Genomic DNA, 17,930 nt, shown 5'->3' on the forward strand with positions numbered 1-17,930 from the left:
ACACTGAAATTTCCTTCCTTGGCAGCCTTTTGTGTCTACGTTTCATCTGGGTTTACAGGCTTCATTTGCTGCAGATGTGATGTCCTGACTAGGGTAGGACCACCTTATGCAGTGTCCCACTGTGTGTGATCTGCAAAGAGACCACAAGTTTCAAAGTAGCAGAGAAAAGACCCATGTGAAGCTCTTCCTCAGTGCTCTCTCATCTAGGTACAACTGGAAGACCTCTGTCGAGAAAGCAGACGTACCTCTCGGAGTGTGGAGTGCCTTCATGTGGGGGTTTCTTCTCCGGGCTCAGTGAGTCCTCAATGCTGCTGCTACTGCAGGGGGAGTAACAGAGAAGAGAGCACATGAGCCAGTGGGACCCTCAGGTCCCTCGACCAGCAGGAAAACATGACGAGTTTCACTTCTTGTACATAGGTGTGGGTTTTATATGGAAACTTCCAGGAGCCCAGACTCTGAGGAAATCAGAAACTAAATGTGCTGGCTAGTTTTATGTCAAGGTGACACAAGGTAGAATCATTTGAGAAATAGGGACCTCAGTTGAGAAAATGCACCCATAAGATCAGGCTGTAGGAATGTCTGGAGGGCATTTTCTCAGTTGGTGATTCACATGGGAGGGCCCAGCCCTTTGTGGGTGGTGCCATCCTAGGCTGATGGTCTTGGAGAAAGCAGACTGAGCAAGTCATGGGCAGTAAGCCAGTAAGCAGCACCCTCCATGGCCTCTGCATCAGCTCCTGCCTCCAGGTCTCTGCCCTGGTTGAGTCCCTGTCCTGCTTCCTTCAGTGGTAGACTATGATGTGGAAGTGTAAGCTAAATACTTTTCTCCCCAAGTTGCTTTGGTCTTGGTGCTTGGTCCCTACAATAACTCTGATAAGGGCAGAAACTGGTACCAGGATAGTGGGTATTGCTGTGACCAACCTGACCATGTTTTGGGGAGGACTGTGGAACCCTGGGTTAGAAAAGCCACTGAGTGTCCAAAGCTTGGGCCGTTCTGCGGGAGCGTGGACAATAAGAACGCTGAGAAGGGTGCGGATAATGGAGGCCTGGCCTGGGAAGTTCCCGAGGGAAGTTTGAGAGCGCGTCCTTAATGACTCCTCTAAGGGCTTTTGCATATTCTGAGTTGAGAATCTGTGGTTCTGGTTAGCTGGGCTGAAATATCAGTGGTGATTAGTAAGGAACCAGAAGTACTGAACTGAAACTTTTGTTTTGCTGAGGTACTTGATGCTGACCAGCTGCGGCTGAAGAAATCAGCTCTGAAAAGAAAGCTGCATCACTGAGGTGAAGTCTGGTGGAAGTGTTTCTTCTGGGTCAGCACGCAGAAGCTGTGTTCCAGAAGAGGCCAAGGCTGTAACTCATGCTGGCAGCTGAACTTGGTAGTGTAAGAGTCACCCAGGTGCAGTGGTAGGTCATGGAGAACAGCTAAGGCCTGGCACTGTGAGGCAGGGCTGCAGGCCCTGAAGAGAGCCTGGAGAGGCTGTTGGTGAAAGTGCAGCCCAGTTGCAACTAGAGACTCTGGTACTTTTGGAGATTCCAGTACCATGAAATGAGCACCAAGGACAGCAGCAGCTGTACCGTGGAGCCAGCTAGAGCCTTGAGGAGACAAGCCGTGTGTGCTGCAGAAGGTAGCACTGGAGAAGCAGCCCAAGCACGTTGGAGGACCCCAGAAGATGGTGAGTGGATCCAAATACTGGATACTGAGTTGTTAACAGTTGGAGTTTGGTTTTGCTTTGATTTGATTGTGACTGTGCCCTGGTTCTTCCCTCTTGAAGTAATATATACATTTATTTATTTTATAGGCACCCAAGATTGAGACATTGGATTGTTTTAAAGTTTCAGTTTTAGAAGAGACTGGGTGTTTAAAAAGCTTAATTTTTAAAGACTGGGACTTTTAAATTCTAGGATTTTTTAATATAATGTAGATATTAACATGTGATCCAGAGGATGGATAAGAAAGGAAAGGTTATGGCTTACTAGGGGTAGGCTTGTGTATCGGGTTGACAAGGGATCAACCATACTGGTTAGAGAGGTAGGTGGGTGGTGTTGCACTGAAAAGAGGAAGTACCTTCCTGCATGGCATCAGATCAGAAAGCGAGCAGACAAGGGAATCATGAAAGAACATGGAGGCTAACAATTATTTTCCGTCACCTAACTACACAGAAAACCTGCAAACCCATAAATCATGCATTAGGAGGCATCTGCAGTATGCCTTCATTCACTGGATTACCCAGTAGCTACTCTCCACTGAGTCCTGAATGAAGGAACGGGATGCAGGAATGAAGGCAGCATTGGGCCTGGTACAGGCTATGACAAAGCAGCTGATGCTTGTTCTTACCTGCCATAGTGCGGAAACACTGGCTTTCCAGAAGCCACTTCAGTAGCATCCATGTACTCCTTCACGAAGAGAATCCCTTTGCTGTAGAAGGAGCATATCAGAATAGGATGTGTACTCGAAGATTCCAGGGGACTGGGCCTGGCCCAAAGAGGAGGGTCAGTGCCCCTGCCCAGTTTGATGGAAATGCAGAAGCTCACGAGAGGGGCTAGTGGGCTCCACAAGCCAGGCTGCAAGGGTAGCCGCAGACAGAGATGCCAGGCTGTTGATGCCATTGGACACGTGGCCTCAAATCTTAGGCCCTGGGTTCATTTTGTGTATGGTTTGAGAGATGTAAAAGATGGCTCCCTGAACCAATGGTAGCACACCCTCTTCCATGGAAGCTCGAGCCCCCAGCCCTCTCCCAGACTTGGGTGTTGCCGGCCCTCTGCTTTCCTCTACCTCTTCTGTGGCTGAGTCTCCTTCCACATTCCACCTACAATCAGAATGTTGTCAGTGGCTGAGTGACAGATGGCTGGTTCTTTCCACTCAGCACCTTACCTGCAGCATCGACGCGCTACTTTGTATTTCCTTATCAATCATGTTCTGGGGACCTACAAGTCACCTCACTCTCTGCTTTTGGGAAGCCTTCCAAGCTTTGGAAACTAGTTCTGCTTTATCATGGTTCAGTGTAGTCCCATTGTTGACCTGCAATTCCATGCTCCTGACCCCTGGCCTGATATCAGCAGAGAACTGTTTTGGTATCTCAGCACATACCTCTTATTCAGCAGGGTACCTAGACTGGCATCCCTTCTTGTAGACTAAAAGGTGAAAGAGTGGAAGAGAGAGAGAGAGAGAGAGAGAGAGAGAGAGAGAGACCTGGCCTCCCTGGCTTTCATGGGTCTTCCCAGGCATGTCCCTCAGGGATGCTAGCAAGGCCCTGCAGATGGCAAAGCCTTGCCACCAGCTGCATCTCCTAGTGTCCTATAAGTAGCTTCTTGTTGAGATGTGGAGAAGGAAAGCATGCTACAGGACCATGTCCAATCCTACCAGTACGCTTGGGAAGTATAAGGTTTATACTTGTGCAACTAAGAACTGTACTATTTCTGCCCATTTGCTACTGGGATGCCAGGAGTTGAAGGAGACCTCATAGAGAAAGCAACACAGAACAAAAGTGACATCCTTTACTTGCAAGGAGGTTATGTGGAACCTCCATGAGTAAGAACATCACAGCTTAGTTGCCCTTCTTACGTAGTTGAGCTGCAGTCCAGCTCACTTGAGGCAGTTGGCATGCGCAGCTCTTCAGAAGCGGCAGCAACATTAACCGTGACCGCGAAGCTTGAAGGGCTCTGCAGCCTGGTAGAAATGGAGAAAAGAGTGAGCTTGGCTCTACTTTATGAGTTAAATAGTGCTTTATGGACTAACCTCAAGTTTGCTACTTCAAAGCCTTTGAAATCATGCCAGTGTTTGGGTAACAGTAGCTGCTCTTGAATGTTTCTCAGAGATTAGTGAGTGGAGCCTCTCTCTATGCAGAAGAGAAAACCCAGGTAGGATGGGGAGAGACACTGCCTAAATCAAAATGATTCAGGGTGAAACGTCTTTCAATCTCTACTGTGATTTCTGGACTACAGCCTAGAACCTTGGCATCAGTAACGTATCCATCAGGCAGCCAGGATCTCTTGCTGTCTCAAGAAAAAAATTATAAAAGATAACTGATGCCAATTTAGACCCACATACATGCATCTGCACCCACCTTGTATGTGCACATGCAAACACATGCACACACCACACACACACACCACATGCATACCCATGCAAAACATTAATAAAGTGGAGAGAGATAAACACACCTGGGCTCATCTTCTGGCCTCCACATACCCATAGATGGGTAAGCATGTCTGCATACACTTAACACACACACACACACACACACACACACACACACACACACACACACAAAGGATGCCAGCAGTAAAGAGACAAAAAAAAAAGGAATAAAGGAGACTTCCCAGTATCTGCAATGTAAACAGCAAGAGGTCTCCATAGTTCTTCATCCTTTCCAATGACTCCTCTCCCTAACCTACAAGGCCTGCCTCTGATCACCTTCCTCTATTCCCATCAGCCACAGGGCATTTCTTTCAGGCCCTCGGTCCTCTTCTCTCCCAGCTGCTACCGGCCTTCCCTGTTAACAACACTTTGCCTGATCCTCTCGGCCCTAGCACAGGTTTTTTTCCTAGGCTGATAACAAACAGAAAAACAGTATGCACACCTTGGCAATTAACAGTGCAGGCTCTGGCCTCTGATTGTATCCTAATTCCTGTTAAGACTCTTGGAACTGAGAGACCCGGGAAGCAAAGGTAAGAACAAGACAGTGGGTCAGAATCAAGTCGGAGGGCAGAATAGCCAGGACAGCCAGGAAAAATAGAGAAAGTCATACTAGACTTCAGAAAATAGTTTTTTTTGTTTGTTTTTTTGTTTTCCAATGAGAAAAAATATTGTATAAGCACCCTTGGTGTAGCCAGGCCCTGCTTATCTGAGGCCAGGCGTCAGAAAGCTCCCACTCTGACCATCTTGGTGGGGGTGGCAGCCTTTAATTAAGGCAAATACGTTTCAACCACAACCCCATGAATGCAAAACTCCCCCAAGCCCACATTTTCAGGCTTCAGTGGCTGCTGCACTGCAGCCCTGTTCTGACATATGATGCAAAGACTCTTCCTAGCTCACTCTGCTTCCTGCTGCTCTCTAGCCCCTCAGGCCTGTGCCGTGGGGGCGGGTGGCCAGTGCAGGCTCTTACTTGGTATTATCCAGTTTCATTTGCTGCTCGGGTCCGCTGGGGCTGCTCTGTGGCTCTGGAGTGCTGGGATCTGCAAGTTCTTGACTAGACACAGCTTGGTCCCCTTGGCCACCTTGTAGGACCTCAGGTGTCTCCTGCCAGGCCTCACATATCTTGGGGGTCACATTTTCACAGGCCGCCAGAGTGCTGAGAAAGTATATATTATATATATGTTATATATACATGTGTGTGTGTATTATGCCAAGAGGAGCAGAAGCCTGACCTTGCTGGGTCTCTGGGGTCTGGCTATCACTTCCCAAGGGCATTGGGTAACCCATCTCAAGAGCCAAGCAGACACCTAACTCTCAGAAAGCAGGCAGTATCAAAGTGGCAATCAGAGAAAAAGGTTTGGTTTCCATGGCTTCAGTTTTTACTAATTCTTCCATTTATCCAAACATTTACTTCTTGGTACCACACCCAAATCATCTTCATTTCCCCAGGCCCTCCAGTATTTTCCTTCAAATTTCTGGCCTAAATGGCTTCGTGTCTCTCTGATTTTTACCATTGATGGTTAATCTTGACTGCCACTTGATGGGTTTAAAGTCATCTAGAAGGCATTCCTCTGGGCAGATATATGGGGGGGTTCCTAGAGACATTGACTCAAGGAAGGAAGGTTCTCCTTGAATCAGGGTGGCAGCATGATTGGGACGCTGAACCGAATAAAACAGTCAAAAGGAGGCGCAGAGCTGAGCGGCTGTAGGAGAGACTCAGCATATGTTTCTTGCTCAATATTGTTTGTTATATTTATTATTTGTTACTATTGTATATAGTTGTATTTGGTTTGGCTCTATCTTATTTAGACAAAAAGGGGAGATGTAGGAGAGACTCAGCCAATCACCTTACTTGTAGGGTGGGGTCCCCAGAGGATATTTTTTACTTATAAAGATTGCAGGCACGCTCCATGCCGCCCCTTCTGCTGTCCTGTTCTCCACTGGAACCTCTGGTTCTGTAAGTCTATTTCCCAATTAAAGCTGTATATATTTATTACAATTTCTGTCTGCATTCATTTACGCCGGTACAAGCGGCATTCAGCCTGGCTTCCTGATTGCACTCGCAGTGTGAGCTGCTGTCCCATGCTCTGATGCCTTCTGACCGTACCGGACTGTTTCCCTCAAGCTGGGCGTCCAAGTCAATTCTCCTGTTGAGAAACTGCTCCTTGCAGGTGGCCACCGCAAGGAGAAAAGCAATTAATGGAACTTTTTTCCCATTTCATGTCCTTGCTTAGGACTTTAGAAGAGAGGACACTCAATTAGTGCCTCTGTTTTTCTCATTTTGAGTTAAAAAGAAAATAGAAATGGAGAGAAACACCTACCGATGAAGGTTGGGAGCCTACAAGTTTGGAACCAAAGGGCAGGCTCCCTTTATATCCCTGAACCACATGGATTTTCCCATCAAGCTGATAGCGACAGCTATCCAGACAACTGGGGATTTTGTGGAAAAACAACAAACCTGTTCTCGAACACTCCCTTCACGTGTAATCTATAAGCTAACAAACCTCGACACTCTAGACAGAGGTCACATCTTTACTCTACTCCAGCTTACTGGGCTGACCTGTCACCTGGTGCCCCTACAGGCACTTCAAAGTCAGCAAGACCAATGACCTGAACATCACATCTGCACAGCAACTCCTCAAGCTTCTGCATCCTCAGCCAGTTCCTTTCCGCATCCACCCTATCACCGCAAACAGAAATCTGGGCACTGTCTTTCTAGCGCTATTGCTTTTAATTAAAGTCAGCATCACCTGTAGCATTGCAGCTCACCTGCAGCCTGAGCCACAACCTCCGCATGGGTCTCCTGCCTTGTGCACTGCGCATCTCCCTGACCTGACACCCCATGCAACTTATCTCCTACATGAAACCAAGTTGGTTGGCCCTCTGGCTCCTCGGGAGCAAGTGATTGCCTAGCCCCTCCCAATGCTTCTTGGCAGGCCACCAATTAGTTTTCATTCCTTGTAGTCTCCCCTACCCTTTGCCTCTGGTTTCCTCAACCTGGAATGCCTTCTCCAGCATGTCTATTGGGGGGAAATTCTCCTTAGCCTTCAAACCCAGCTCCAACCTCAAGCTTCCTGGAAAGAAATGCCCATCCATCACCAAAGTAAAGGACAACAGGACCAATCACCTTCTCCTGCATCTGTAGGTTGCGCTTTTTAAAACTTACTTTAAAATTTTCTGTTGTTTCTTCATTGTACCTGGTACTGTGTCACAGAAGGACAATTTTTTTTAAAAAAATTTTAAATTTAAAATCTAAAGCATTTTGTATACTGAGCCCATTTCACTTTCATGCCATTGATTTTGTGTACCTTTTCTTTCTTTTATTTTTTAAACAATCTAGGAACCATAAAAGAGAGAAAACATGATTATTTATCTTTCTGGGGCTGGCTTAGTATGATGACCTCCAGTAACACCCTTTTCCTGCAAGTGATGTAACTTTTTTTATGGCTAAAAAGAATTCCACTGTGCACATGGAGCGCATGTCCTTTATCCATTTCTCTGGAGCTGGAGACCGAGGCTGCCTCAATCCCTTGACTGTTCTGAATAGTAGGCTTCAGGTTTTATCGCACTGAAGGAAGAAGCCACATGATTTGACAGTTAAGTACGAAGTTGTTTAGTCAATGTCCTTGCTCAACTGTACCTTCTCCTGTCTCCCTGGTTCCTAGAGTCTTGACTCTTCTCAGTATCTTTGTCTTCTCTGAGGAATCCTTTGCTTTGCTCCTCATGACTGCCTAACACTTTTGTTTGCACCCTAGAACTCACCAAGCAGCACAAGGACTCTGCATGTAATGGTCTGCGCGCGTGCCCAGAGATGTGTGGGCTGGCAGGCAAAGAGCATTCTCGAGAGCCTGGCCTTCATGGTCACCTCTATCCCAGTCCCAGTCCCCATCTGTCATGCGGACACAGACACCAACACCAACATTCTTCTTCACCCTTTCTCTCCCTTCCTCACAGTCTATGGAACTCATACTCTGTGTCATACTTTGACACCATCATTGTATAAATGAAAATAGTCTTCACCATCCCTAGGACCCCACACACAGACACTCTGAGAGACAGACTTCCCTCCTGCCTCGTGCACTGGGAAATGGCCAGGCTTCTTGCAGTGATCACAGCCCCATCCCAGCTTCCTAATCCCAGGAAGCTGTCAGTGCTGCCTGAGAAAAGAAGCCAGGCAGTGGCTGGGCCAGTGTGTCACACAATGGCCTGGACTGAGAGAAGCAGTTCCCTTCTACCGCGTGACCATCACACACACCTTGGCCACAGGCATCAGAAGGCCAGGGCTTACCTGCTGGTACGGGCCTCAGATGGGACGAGCTGACCGAGTGCACTGAAGTTGTTCCCCAGCTCCAGGGTGCTGGGATCTGCAGGCTGTTGAGGGGCCACAGCTGGGTCTCCCTGGCCGCCTTCTGTAGTACCATATGTCTCCTGACAGGCCTGGATGGTCATGGGAGCCATGTTCATTTCCCCATCAGCTGAGGGGCTGAGGAAGAAAAAGTATCATAGAGAGAGAGTCCCAGGGGACTGTTCCACCGCACTCTACTGGCATCTTCCATGGCCATAGGATGGGATACTCTCATCTAAAGAGAGGAGCCAGGTACTGCTGCTCCCTTGTCACTAAAAGGGATTGCCCCATGTGTCACAAACATAGTAATGTTATCCCTGAAGCACCCGCGCTGCACACTCCATGGCAGGGGCCACAAGAAAGGCAGCAAGACGCCCTTAGATGGTGTTCCCCTCCTCCCACCCTCCCTTGTCTTCAAGCACTGAGACTGGGACCCTGGTATCCCAGCATTCCCTCCTGAGTCCCTCCCTAATTCCACCCTCCCACAAGAGAAGAACATGACCACTATCCCTGGACCGCATCTGTGCACATCAAGCCCATAGCAGGCAGAGCTCTAAGCTGCTGTATCAAAAAGAATGAGTGGTAGCCATGATTTTCAGCCTCAGCTGAGGAGAAGCTGCAGCTGTCACGTCCAGCTCTATCGGGAAGAAGCAGTAGTAGAAACAGAGGTTGTCCTGGCCAAATGAGCCAACAGAACAAAGACTCTCCAATGCTAAGCCACTGCAACTTCAGGAGCTGTAAACTTTATAGGTCATGAAAAAGAGCGAGCAGCCAGACACGCCCAGGAGGCCCTTCTGTGCAATATAGCATCCGGGAGGGGGTGTCTTAGTTTCCTGCTGAGCTGCTTGCAAGTCCGGTGGGCCGAGAGAAAATTGCAGCAAAGGAGGCCTTTGAAGGCCTCTGAAGCCTGCACAGAATCTGGTGGCTTAAGACAGCCACTGCCAACTCTTGACCTAGCTACACTACTTCATTTAGCTTGACGGTTTTATAAAATGAGTATTTGATAATATTTTGTGACCCCCCAAATGTCCTGTGTGCTTTACATATGTAAACCCATTTATTCTCTTTAAAGTCTATATAGTAGGAGCTATTTCTGTTATTGTTCCTGTACGAGCTGAGCAGCACGCCAAAGGGCCCAGAGAGTTAAGTCAAAGCTTCAGAATCCAAGCTCTCAGCCCTCTATGCACAATCAAATGAACACTGGGCAAAATCCCTCTAGCTTCTGACAGTTAAATTAACTCTATCACCTGGGCAAAGTTTTGCCCCGTGGCTGGTCCTGACCTCATGCTTCTCAATTAGTTTGTTTATCAAATGTACAGGGAACTGTGAAATTACACAGTAGAGTCCCTGTTCAGGAGAGAGAGGTCAGTCATGAATGACCTTGAGGTCCAGCCGGTACTGTAGTAACCCCTGCAAACAGCCCAGGTGAGGCCATCCATAAATTGGCCACTGTAGCCAACCACACCCTCCCGCGCCCCCCCCCCCGCCACGCAGAGATGGGGGGGGGATGGGCAACCACGATCATTTGTGATCCTCCAGCGCTATCTTGTGGCTGGCGCAGGAACTGCTGCAGGAGAAATCCTGTTGACGCTAGTCTCCGGAGCAGCCATTTCGCCTGTCTCATACCCCAGCTAGCTCATGGCTGCAGGAAATGGCTGCGCGAGTAGGCGGCGTATTCACACCCAAGCTCTGGACTAGACACCGACGCCCAGCGCATCATGCGCATGCGCATAGCCGCAGGCAGAGCACCAAATTGTAGACCTGCGCAGTTGAAGTGTGCGACAGTCTAATTAGAATAGGTACAGGCGCACGCGTTCTGTACCAGCGGTGCGTGTTTGCGGCAGTCTGATTGTACCTATGGTTCACTTTGACATTTTCAGTGTGTGTCCCCGAAGAGATGGTAATAGAGGAAGCCTTGTCAACCTTAATACAATGAACATTGTAGACTGGATAAAGCTAGTGTGTGTGCTGAAAAGAATCAGGTAACATTTTCACTTGTTTAGCAGCGCCCAGATTCCTATCCTTTAGAACCCACTCTTGGCTGTGACATCCAAAAATAACTCAGCTTATTATGAGACCACGCAGGAAGGTAGGGGGTAGGCAGAGCAAACCTCTGATTAAGAATTGCTATCCTAGTAATTAAAGGCATGGTGGCACACACCTTTAATCCCAGCACTTGGGAGGCAGAGGCAGGTGGATCTTTGTGAGTTCGAGGCCAGCCTGGTCTACAGAGCAAGTTCCAGGACAGGCTCCATAGGTACAGGAAACCCTGTCTCAAAAAACCAAAACCCAAAACAAAACAAAAGAACTGTTACCCTTAGATTGGTTCTCAATGTATACTGGAGAAGAGAGGAAATTGGTGAGCTTAAGAAAAATACTGGAGACATACACTCAGAAAATTAAACAAAAGTCTCAGAGAGTGTTATTAACTTTCCCAGGCGAGGGGCTGGAAGAGCAGGTAAGAGCACTGTCTGCTCTTCTTCAGTTGCTAGCACCCATATGCAGCTCAAATCATCTGTCTCTGGGGACCCACTGCCTTCTAACGTCCACTGATACTGCATGCAGGTGGTGTGCAAACATGCATGCAGGCAAAACACCCATACACAAAAAAATTTTAAATTTTTAAATAGAAAAACCCTAAGAGATTCTTAAGCACAGCCAGAGTTAGGAAACCCCACCATCAGGAGCTTTTGCATTGGTTCTTCAAACTGGTAAAGAGCAAAGGAATGTACTGCTTGGAACCGAACTCTACAACTGGTTTTGGATAAGTCACAGCCTTTCTCTTTGCTTCCCCATTTCCCCATCTCCTAGTTATCAGAACAACTTACAGCACATAAAGACAACATACCGTGACTATCATCAGCTAATATTTTCAGTGAGTGCTAATTGTCAGTGCAATCTAAGAGAAGCAACGTTGTATAACAAGGCTTGTGACTTCAAGGGACATTGTCCACACCACTTTAGAGTAAAAAGACAACTGTAGTGTACTGTGAAAATCTAAACACCCATTCACCTTTAAGTCCATAAGCACAGTAGTCTCTTTGGATTAAAACCTGATTGGTAAAGTCTTGTTAATAAACGAAACAAGGCCCTGTTCTCATTAGTCACCAGCTACTCTATGCGTTGGAACACGCTAGGCACATTTCCGCCACAGCTCTGTAGCTTCAGCTGTCCCCTTCTTTCTAGGCTTGATTCTCTTTGTGCTCTGGAGCTACTGCCACCACCCCTACAATCCCTTTAACAAGCATCTCTAGTTTAGAACCATGGCTGTTATCTTCAGACACTGTTCCTCCAGAAGACATGGGGAGGGACCTGGGTTTCAAGCCTTTGTTCTACAAACTAGTCATAAATCTGAAAGGTTCCATGGAAACAGAATAAAAGGCTGTGGCAGGAGAATGGATCATGGAGAAAGAGGCATCGAGATTAGCATAGCAAAGAAACCACTGTGAGAAGACGGGACCTCTCCACACATACATCGCAGGCTGCATGTAATAAGATGAGTGAGAAAAATTTCATGATTCAAATGTGTGAGTGTGTGGGCCTATGTAAATGACCCATAAAGGATCAAGATTCTCCTTGTCCAAGGCTTTTGGGCTTCAGAACATTTCTAGATCTGATCCACTTCCATTCTCTTTTCTCTACATGTGTACACACAGACATATATACACAGACGTGTGTGTGTGTGTGTGTGCGCGCGTGTGTGTGCGTGTGTGTGTTTGCATATGTACCTGCACATCTGGAGGTTAGAGGACCACCCCAGGTGTTACTCCTTAGTTACAGCATCAACTCCTTTGAGACAGGGTCTCTCACTGGCCTGGAGCCCACAGACCAGCAAGACCCAGAAAGTCTCCTGTCTGCACTTCCCCGATGCTGGGATGCCAAGCGTTTTGTGTGAGTTCTGGAGGTGGAATACAGGCCTTAGTGCTTACAGTATAAGCACCTTGCTAGCTGAGCAATCCCCTCAGCTCCCCACTTCTCTTCTCAGGAATGATCTTCTCTTTCTTAATAAACTGTATCTACTTCTACTTCTATCTCCCTGGTTCTATTCTCATTGCTCGAGAGGCTGTCGGTTTCCACTCTCCACTAAGCTATCCCAAAGACCCCTCCTCTGTCGCAATGATTTGTTAGTCAGTGAGAGCTCATTGAAAGCAGAAGCATATCTTCATTGTCTGTGGCCCAAGTGCCACACCAACACGGAAGGAAAGTGACCTCACTGGACTAGAGAGTGCTTCATTGCAAGCAATGATATGTAACAGAAGGCTTCCTGGTACAGACAGTGACCTCGCTGGACTAGAGTGCTTCATTGCAAGCAATGGTATGTAACGGAAGGCTTCCTGGCACAGACAGGCCAAAAAGTTCCAGCTGGATCTTTTGTCTCTTCATATATTTCAGGCCAGCTCACAGACATAGCTGGCTTCATCTTCCTAGCCAAAGCCTGCTAGCTACCCAAGCCGCTGGGTTTCTAGCACTGTCTGCTAATGCCTTACCCCTTGGAGTCTGCTGCGCTGTTGCTCTTCTTGACATTCAGAAAAGAAACTATCATGGCGCCAGACCTGAGGGAAGAAAGCACAAAAGTCTGCTAAGGCTCAGAATAAGGAGACTGGGCCCATGGCTTCCCCTTTGCCAGGTGCCTTCTCAGGGGAAAGGGACGGACTGAGTTTGTCAGTAAAGACTGTCCTGTCTTTGATTCCGCCAGTCACTGCCATTCCTAGTGCTGCCTGTCTGTCTCTCCCTGAGATTTCTTTCCCACAATCCAGCTGGTTGGGGCAGATTACAGTCTTTACAGGAGGGGTTCACCGAGAGTGGCTGCTCAGCCCCCTTTTCCACAAATCTCCACCACTATCCCAAGTGGGTGCATGTAGGTTGGTGCTGAAATTTCTGGGCCAACAAACTCATCACATGTCCCTCTTGTAGTGCTTTCAATGTCAGGGATGCAGTTCTGGGTCAGCAGGCTTTTGGTCCAGCTATGACTATTTGAAGGGGCAAAGGTCTGAAGATAAGGGGATCCTTGGCCACTGGAACTGAGAAAGCTGGGAGAGCTCTGTGTGACAGCAGGGTCAGTTCCTGAGGTGCTGGCTGCACAGTCACTCGGACCTAGAAAAGGAGTGAAGCCAGCAGCTGAGTTCAGCCTGTGGAAGGGAGCAAAGCTAGTCTGAGGTCACAACTCTATGGCCCTAGCAGACGCTGGGCAATGAAGAGCTGCTCACGTAGATGGTTGGGGGTAAGACTCACTTTCATCCCCAAACAGCCCATTATCTGGGGTAGCATAGTGTGGACTCAAACCACAGTTTTGATGTCTCTAAGCTCTGGGATCTTGTTTGGTCATCAGTTTTATCAGTTAATAAATTATGAATGATAATTATATCTGTCTCATGAGCATTCTCAGTTCATAGCCAGCTACTTCAAATAACATTTGGGTCATAGCATCTGCTAACATGTTCTCCACTCCTGCTGAGCTCTATCTATGGTCACCGTTAAAAGCATAGCTCCTTTACAATCCATCTGTACCTGCCCAGTGGATCTGATATAGCACTCTCTAACCTAGGCTTCCCGGACCTAGGCCCCATCTTCTTTCCTGGCAGACTGATGTTCACAGTGCACCCATCACTTAAATAAGCCCCTGCCTTCCATATGAACAGAGCCCTTTATGTTGGCTCCTAAGACTGCTTATGTTAGTTGTGCAATTATAAGAACCAAGTTCGACTAATGAGTAATCTCATACAAATGACTGGGAAAGGAGGGTAGTGCTTTCCAGGAGGGCAACTTACAGTCTGGAAAGATTGTAAACCATTTTCTTTTTTTAATATTTATTTTATTTATTTATTATGTATACAATATTCTGTCTGTGTGTATGCCTGCAGGCCAGAAGAGGGCACCAGACCTCTTTACAGATGGTTGTGAGCCACCATGTGGTTGCCGGGAATTGAACTCAGGACCTTTGGAAGAGCAGGCAATGCTCTTAACCACTGAGCCATCTCTCCAGCCCTGTAAACCATTTTCTTAAAAACAAGCAAACAAAAAGCAATTGGGTGGGAGGGATGGCTTAGATGACGATGAAGAGTTTGTCTTATAAGCCCAAGACCTGGCTTCAATTCAATGCCCAGGACTCATATGCAAAACAAAAAGCCAGATGTGGAGGTGTGCATTTGTGAGCCCAGCACAGTGGAGGAAGAAACAGTCAGACCCCCGGGGCTTGCTAATTGGTAAGGCCCAGGTCCTGGTATGAGACCCTATCTCAAATCACAAGGTGTACGGCGCCTAAGAAACAACGCCAGAGGTTGATCTCTGGCCTGAACACACATGCACACACATAAGCATCCACATGAACACACATACACTTGTACACACAGTCAAAACTAGTATAAGACGACTGTGACGGACTACACTAAGCATCCTACAAATCTAGAAGATTCTTCATACTATTTTGCAAATGACTTTGAGGTTTGGTCTCACTCTAAGGAAATGGATTTGTTTTATGAGGAGTTTGGACTTAATTTCAAGTAAGAGGGGGGCCACTGGGAAATTGAAAGTGGGGATAAATGTATCCTGGTTCATTTTGGGAAGATTTTCTGACACCTGCACAGACAGCAGAATGAACCAAGTCCATGACCCAACGGCCTTTCCTAGACCTGCTCAAAAGCAGATTTTAGAGGTGGTGCCTACTATGTCTGGTTCTAGGCACCCACTGCAACTAGTTAAGTTAGTAAGAAATCCAGTTGGGGAAGCAGCCAGAAGAGCATCCTACCAGGATCCTTCTGGGTAGACTTCAGGAGGTCATGGGGTTGGGCCGGCCCTCCAGCAGTTTCAGCTCTCTACAGACCAACCATAATGTTGTTCGTACAGTTTGAAACTGTACTATTATTTTGCCAACATCTGTATAACTAGCCTTTCTCTCCGGGGATGATTCCTCAAATCACCCGCTAAGAGTGGCTCCTGACTCAGCCAGGGCTTCTTTCACTCGTCTACTTCTTTCAGTGACTCTCAGAACATTTGATCAGGGAAGAGTGTGAGGCAAGCAAGAGATGGAGGGGCTTCTTCCTCTTCTGGAAAGGGAGAAAGAGGCAAAGGGACCCTAGATTTGTCTTCAGAGCTCAGCCATGAAGGAAGAAGGCACTGATTCTTCCATTTTTATGCCATTTGTTAGTTTGTTTCTTTTAGTTTATTCCACCCAGGGCCAGTCCTTGCTGAGGGCTAGGCCTTTAGCTGGGAGTTAGCGGCTTGCATTAGCTCTGGAGGAATCGGAGAGTCAGTAATGGAGGTGTGGCAGTGGCGAGACTGAAAATCCAAGAGCAAAGGACGGGGGAGTACCGGAGAGATGAGTCCCGATCCCAGCAGTGCAAGCAGTTTGGCCGCTTAAACCTGGTCTGTCACAGGGATCTGTGAGAACTGTCTCCCACTAGAATCTTACTCTTTTTGCTCTGCACCCGCGCCTGCTCCAGCCAAACCTTCTGGTGGGGCTTCTGGGGCTTCTGGTTCCTCACTGCCACCATCCAACTGTGCAGCTGATCTGATGTTGGAAGAGAAGCATTTGTTGACTTTAATCAGGCGCAACCTTGTGTAATTTCGATGTCTTGAGTGTATGTCTGATAACTTGGGAGCAGAAGTCTTTGCTTAGCTCCCTAAACTGCTCTGATCAGAGTCAATACAAGCCTAAGTGGACTCTTTCAGCAAGTATTTCTGTTTCACTCAAATTTAATGGGCAAGGAACATGAACAGAAACCAAATGAGCTAGAAACTCAGGGGGAGGTAGCCACATTAGTGGCCAATGCTCACCAGAGCAAGAGACAGGGAATTGGGGTGCTAGCAAGTCAGAGAGGGCAGACAGAAAAACTTCCCTTCCTCATCCATCTAAGGCCCCTTTCCCTCATTCTCAGGGTTCAGTCCACACTAGGGGTCTAGAGCTCCCAAATGAAAAGCGGGGGAGGGGGAGAATTGTGAGAGGGAGAGCCTGGTCTGGAGTTGGTGCCCCTCTGCAATTTGATATTTGGGGAGATACTACAGTTTTGCTCTCTCTAGGGCCCCCCTCTCTCCCCCTCCACTTTCCCCTCTGCAGACAGGTAGCAATAGTATAGTGCTGATCTTTAGTTCAGCTGCTGACTTTGGATCCAGGCCCATGGAAGCCCTTTGGTTGCATGCACATGGGTTTGTATTCTGGGGAAGGTCTATTCGCCACAGTGAGTTACCTTTCCAAATCTGTGTTGCAATTCTTAAACTTAGCCTCCCAAGCTGAATCTCTGTTGAAGTCTTCAGAGTGTGATGCTTCATTGGTTTTATGGGAAGGCCTGCAGAGGAAAGAAATGACTTAACTACTCCTCAACCACCCACACTCTGATGCTCACCTCATCCTTAGATGTTGCTTGTCTCTTAGGTGCTGAAAATTTGCTAATGATGGGCTGGCCAACTCACAAATACTCACTACTCCTCACTGGCATCGACTAGGGGCCAGACTCTATTCTTCCAACTTTCCACATGTTAATTCTCCACATCAGTTTCAAGACATGGGTACTATTGCCATCCATGCGCATTTTCCAGATGAGCCGCTTGATGCTCAGAAGGCCTGAGCGGTGTGCTCCAAGTTCCACAAGTAACAAGAAGAGCTGGAGCCCAGGCATCTGCCCTCAACTTTCTAATCCTAATTCCTCATCAGGGAGCCATGTTATCAAGTCCAGGAGTCAGTCTTGGCATTACTCTGGGTCACCCACCAGTGGGTCTCTCCCTCAGACTTCCAATCTCTCTTCCCTCAGTCCTGTGATACCCTCTGTTTCCCTGGTTCCATATTTCTGGTATCCTTTTATCTTCTCCACCTTATCTGTCCTTTACCAATTCATGTTCCAGTGTTCTTCCCTGTCCACATACTCCACCACCTGCTACTCACACTCCTTTCCTGCCATCATCTAATGATCTCCAAATGTCCCCACGCAGGAATGTGGAAGTCAGACAGAAAGAAAGGTGGCAGAGTGTTAGGTGATTGATGATGGAGCGCTGGGTAACACTGTCATCCATGCCTGGTTTCCAGATGTCCCACCTGATGCTCAGGAGACCAGAGAGCTGTGCTCCCTCGTCTGGGATCGTGCTGCTTCTCCCAGGAAAAGAGCTTGGACCTTTGTGTTCCTCATCTTAAGCACAGGGCACTGTGGCATTATAAGCCATGGAGGCTGACCCAAGAACCCCACCCCAATGCCTTCTCTTATAAACAAGACAATTAAAACCTTGCTTTTAAAATCCACAGACCCAGTGTCCCTACCCAGTTTGGCTGGTCAGCCCTGTCACTTTCTGAGGACATGCTATGGTCATGTAGGTTGATCTTGTCAGAATCAGTAGTTCTGTCCCAGGGAGTTCCAGTTACCACTGGGTCTCAGGGCCAGGCCTTTGGCCTGACAAAAACCAAATACTCATTACATAATTATTGTTGAATAAAATATGGAGAGACTGGAAGAGAATGCAGGTTGGCCA

General features: G+C 47.6%; 1 protein-coding gene across 10 annotated transcripts in view; it reads right to left on the reverse strand.

Annotated features, from left to right (window-relative positions):
• Positions 1 to 17,930, reverse strand: part of Znf185 (zinc finger protein 185 with LIM domain) — a 51,195-nt gene that overhangs the window by 15,302 nt on the left and 17,963 nt on the right. For 7 of the 10 annotated variants that reach the window (XM_050123639.1, XM_050123642.1, XM_050123641.1 and 4 more), the window contains 8 exons: positions 16,661 to 16,759; positions 15,886 to 15,984; positions 12,965 to 13,030; positions 8,421 to 8,615; positions 5,103 to 5,288; positions 3,560 to 3,664; positions 2,333 to 2,413; positions 246 to 317 (listed from right to left, as the gene is read on the reverse strand). In XM_050123639.1, the coding sequence (XP_049979596.1) occupies positions 246 to 317; positions 2,333 to 2,413; positions 3,560 to 3,664; positions 5,103 to 5,288; positions 8,421 to 8,615; positions 12,965 to 13,030; positions 15,886 to 15,984; positions 16,661 to 16,759 (903 nt within the window). The other 3 variants (XR_007588913.1, XM_050123645.1, XM_050123646.1) reach the window with 3 other exon arrangements.

This window comes from Alexandromys fortis, unplaced genomic scaffold (assembly GCF_014885135.2).
Source record: "Alexandromys fortis isolate MF-2015 unplaced genomic scaffold, M_Fortis_MF-2015_v1.1 scaffold_206, whole genome shotgun sequence".
Taxonomy (NCBI): Eukaryota; Metazoa; Chordata; class Mammalia; order Rodentia; family Cricetidae; genus Alexandromys; species Alexandromys fortis.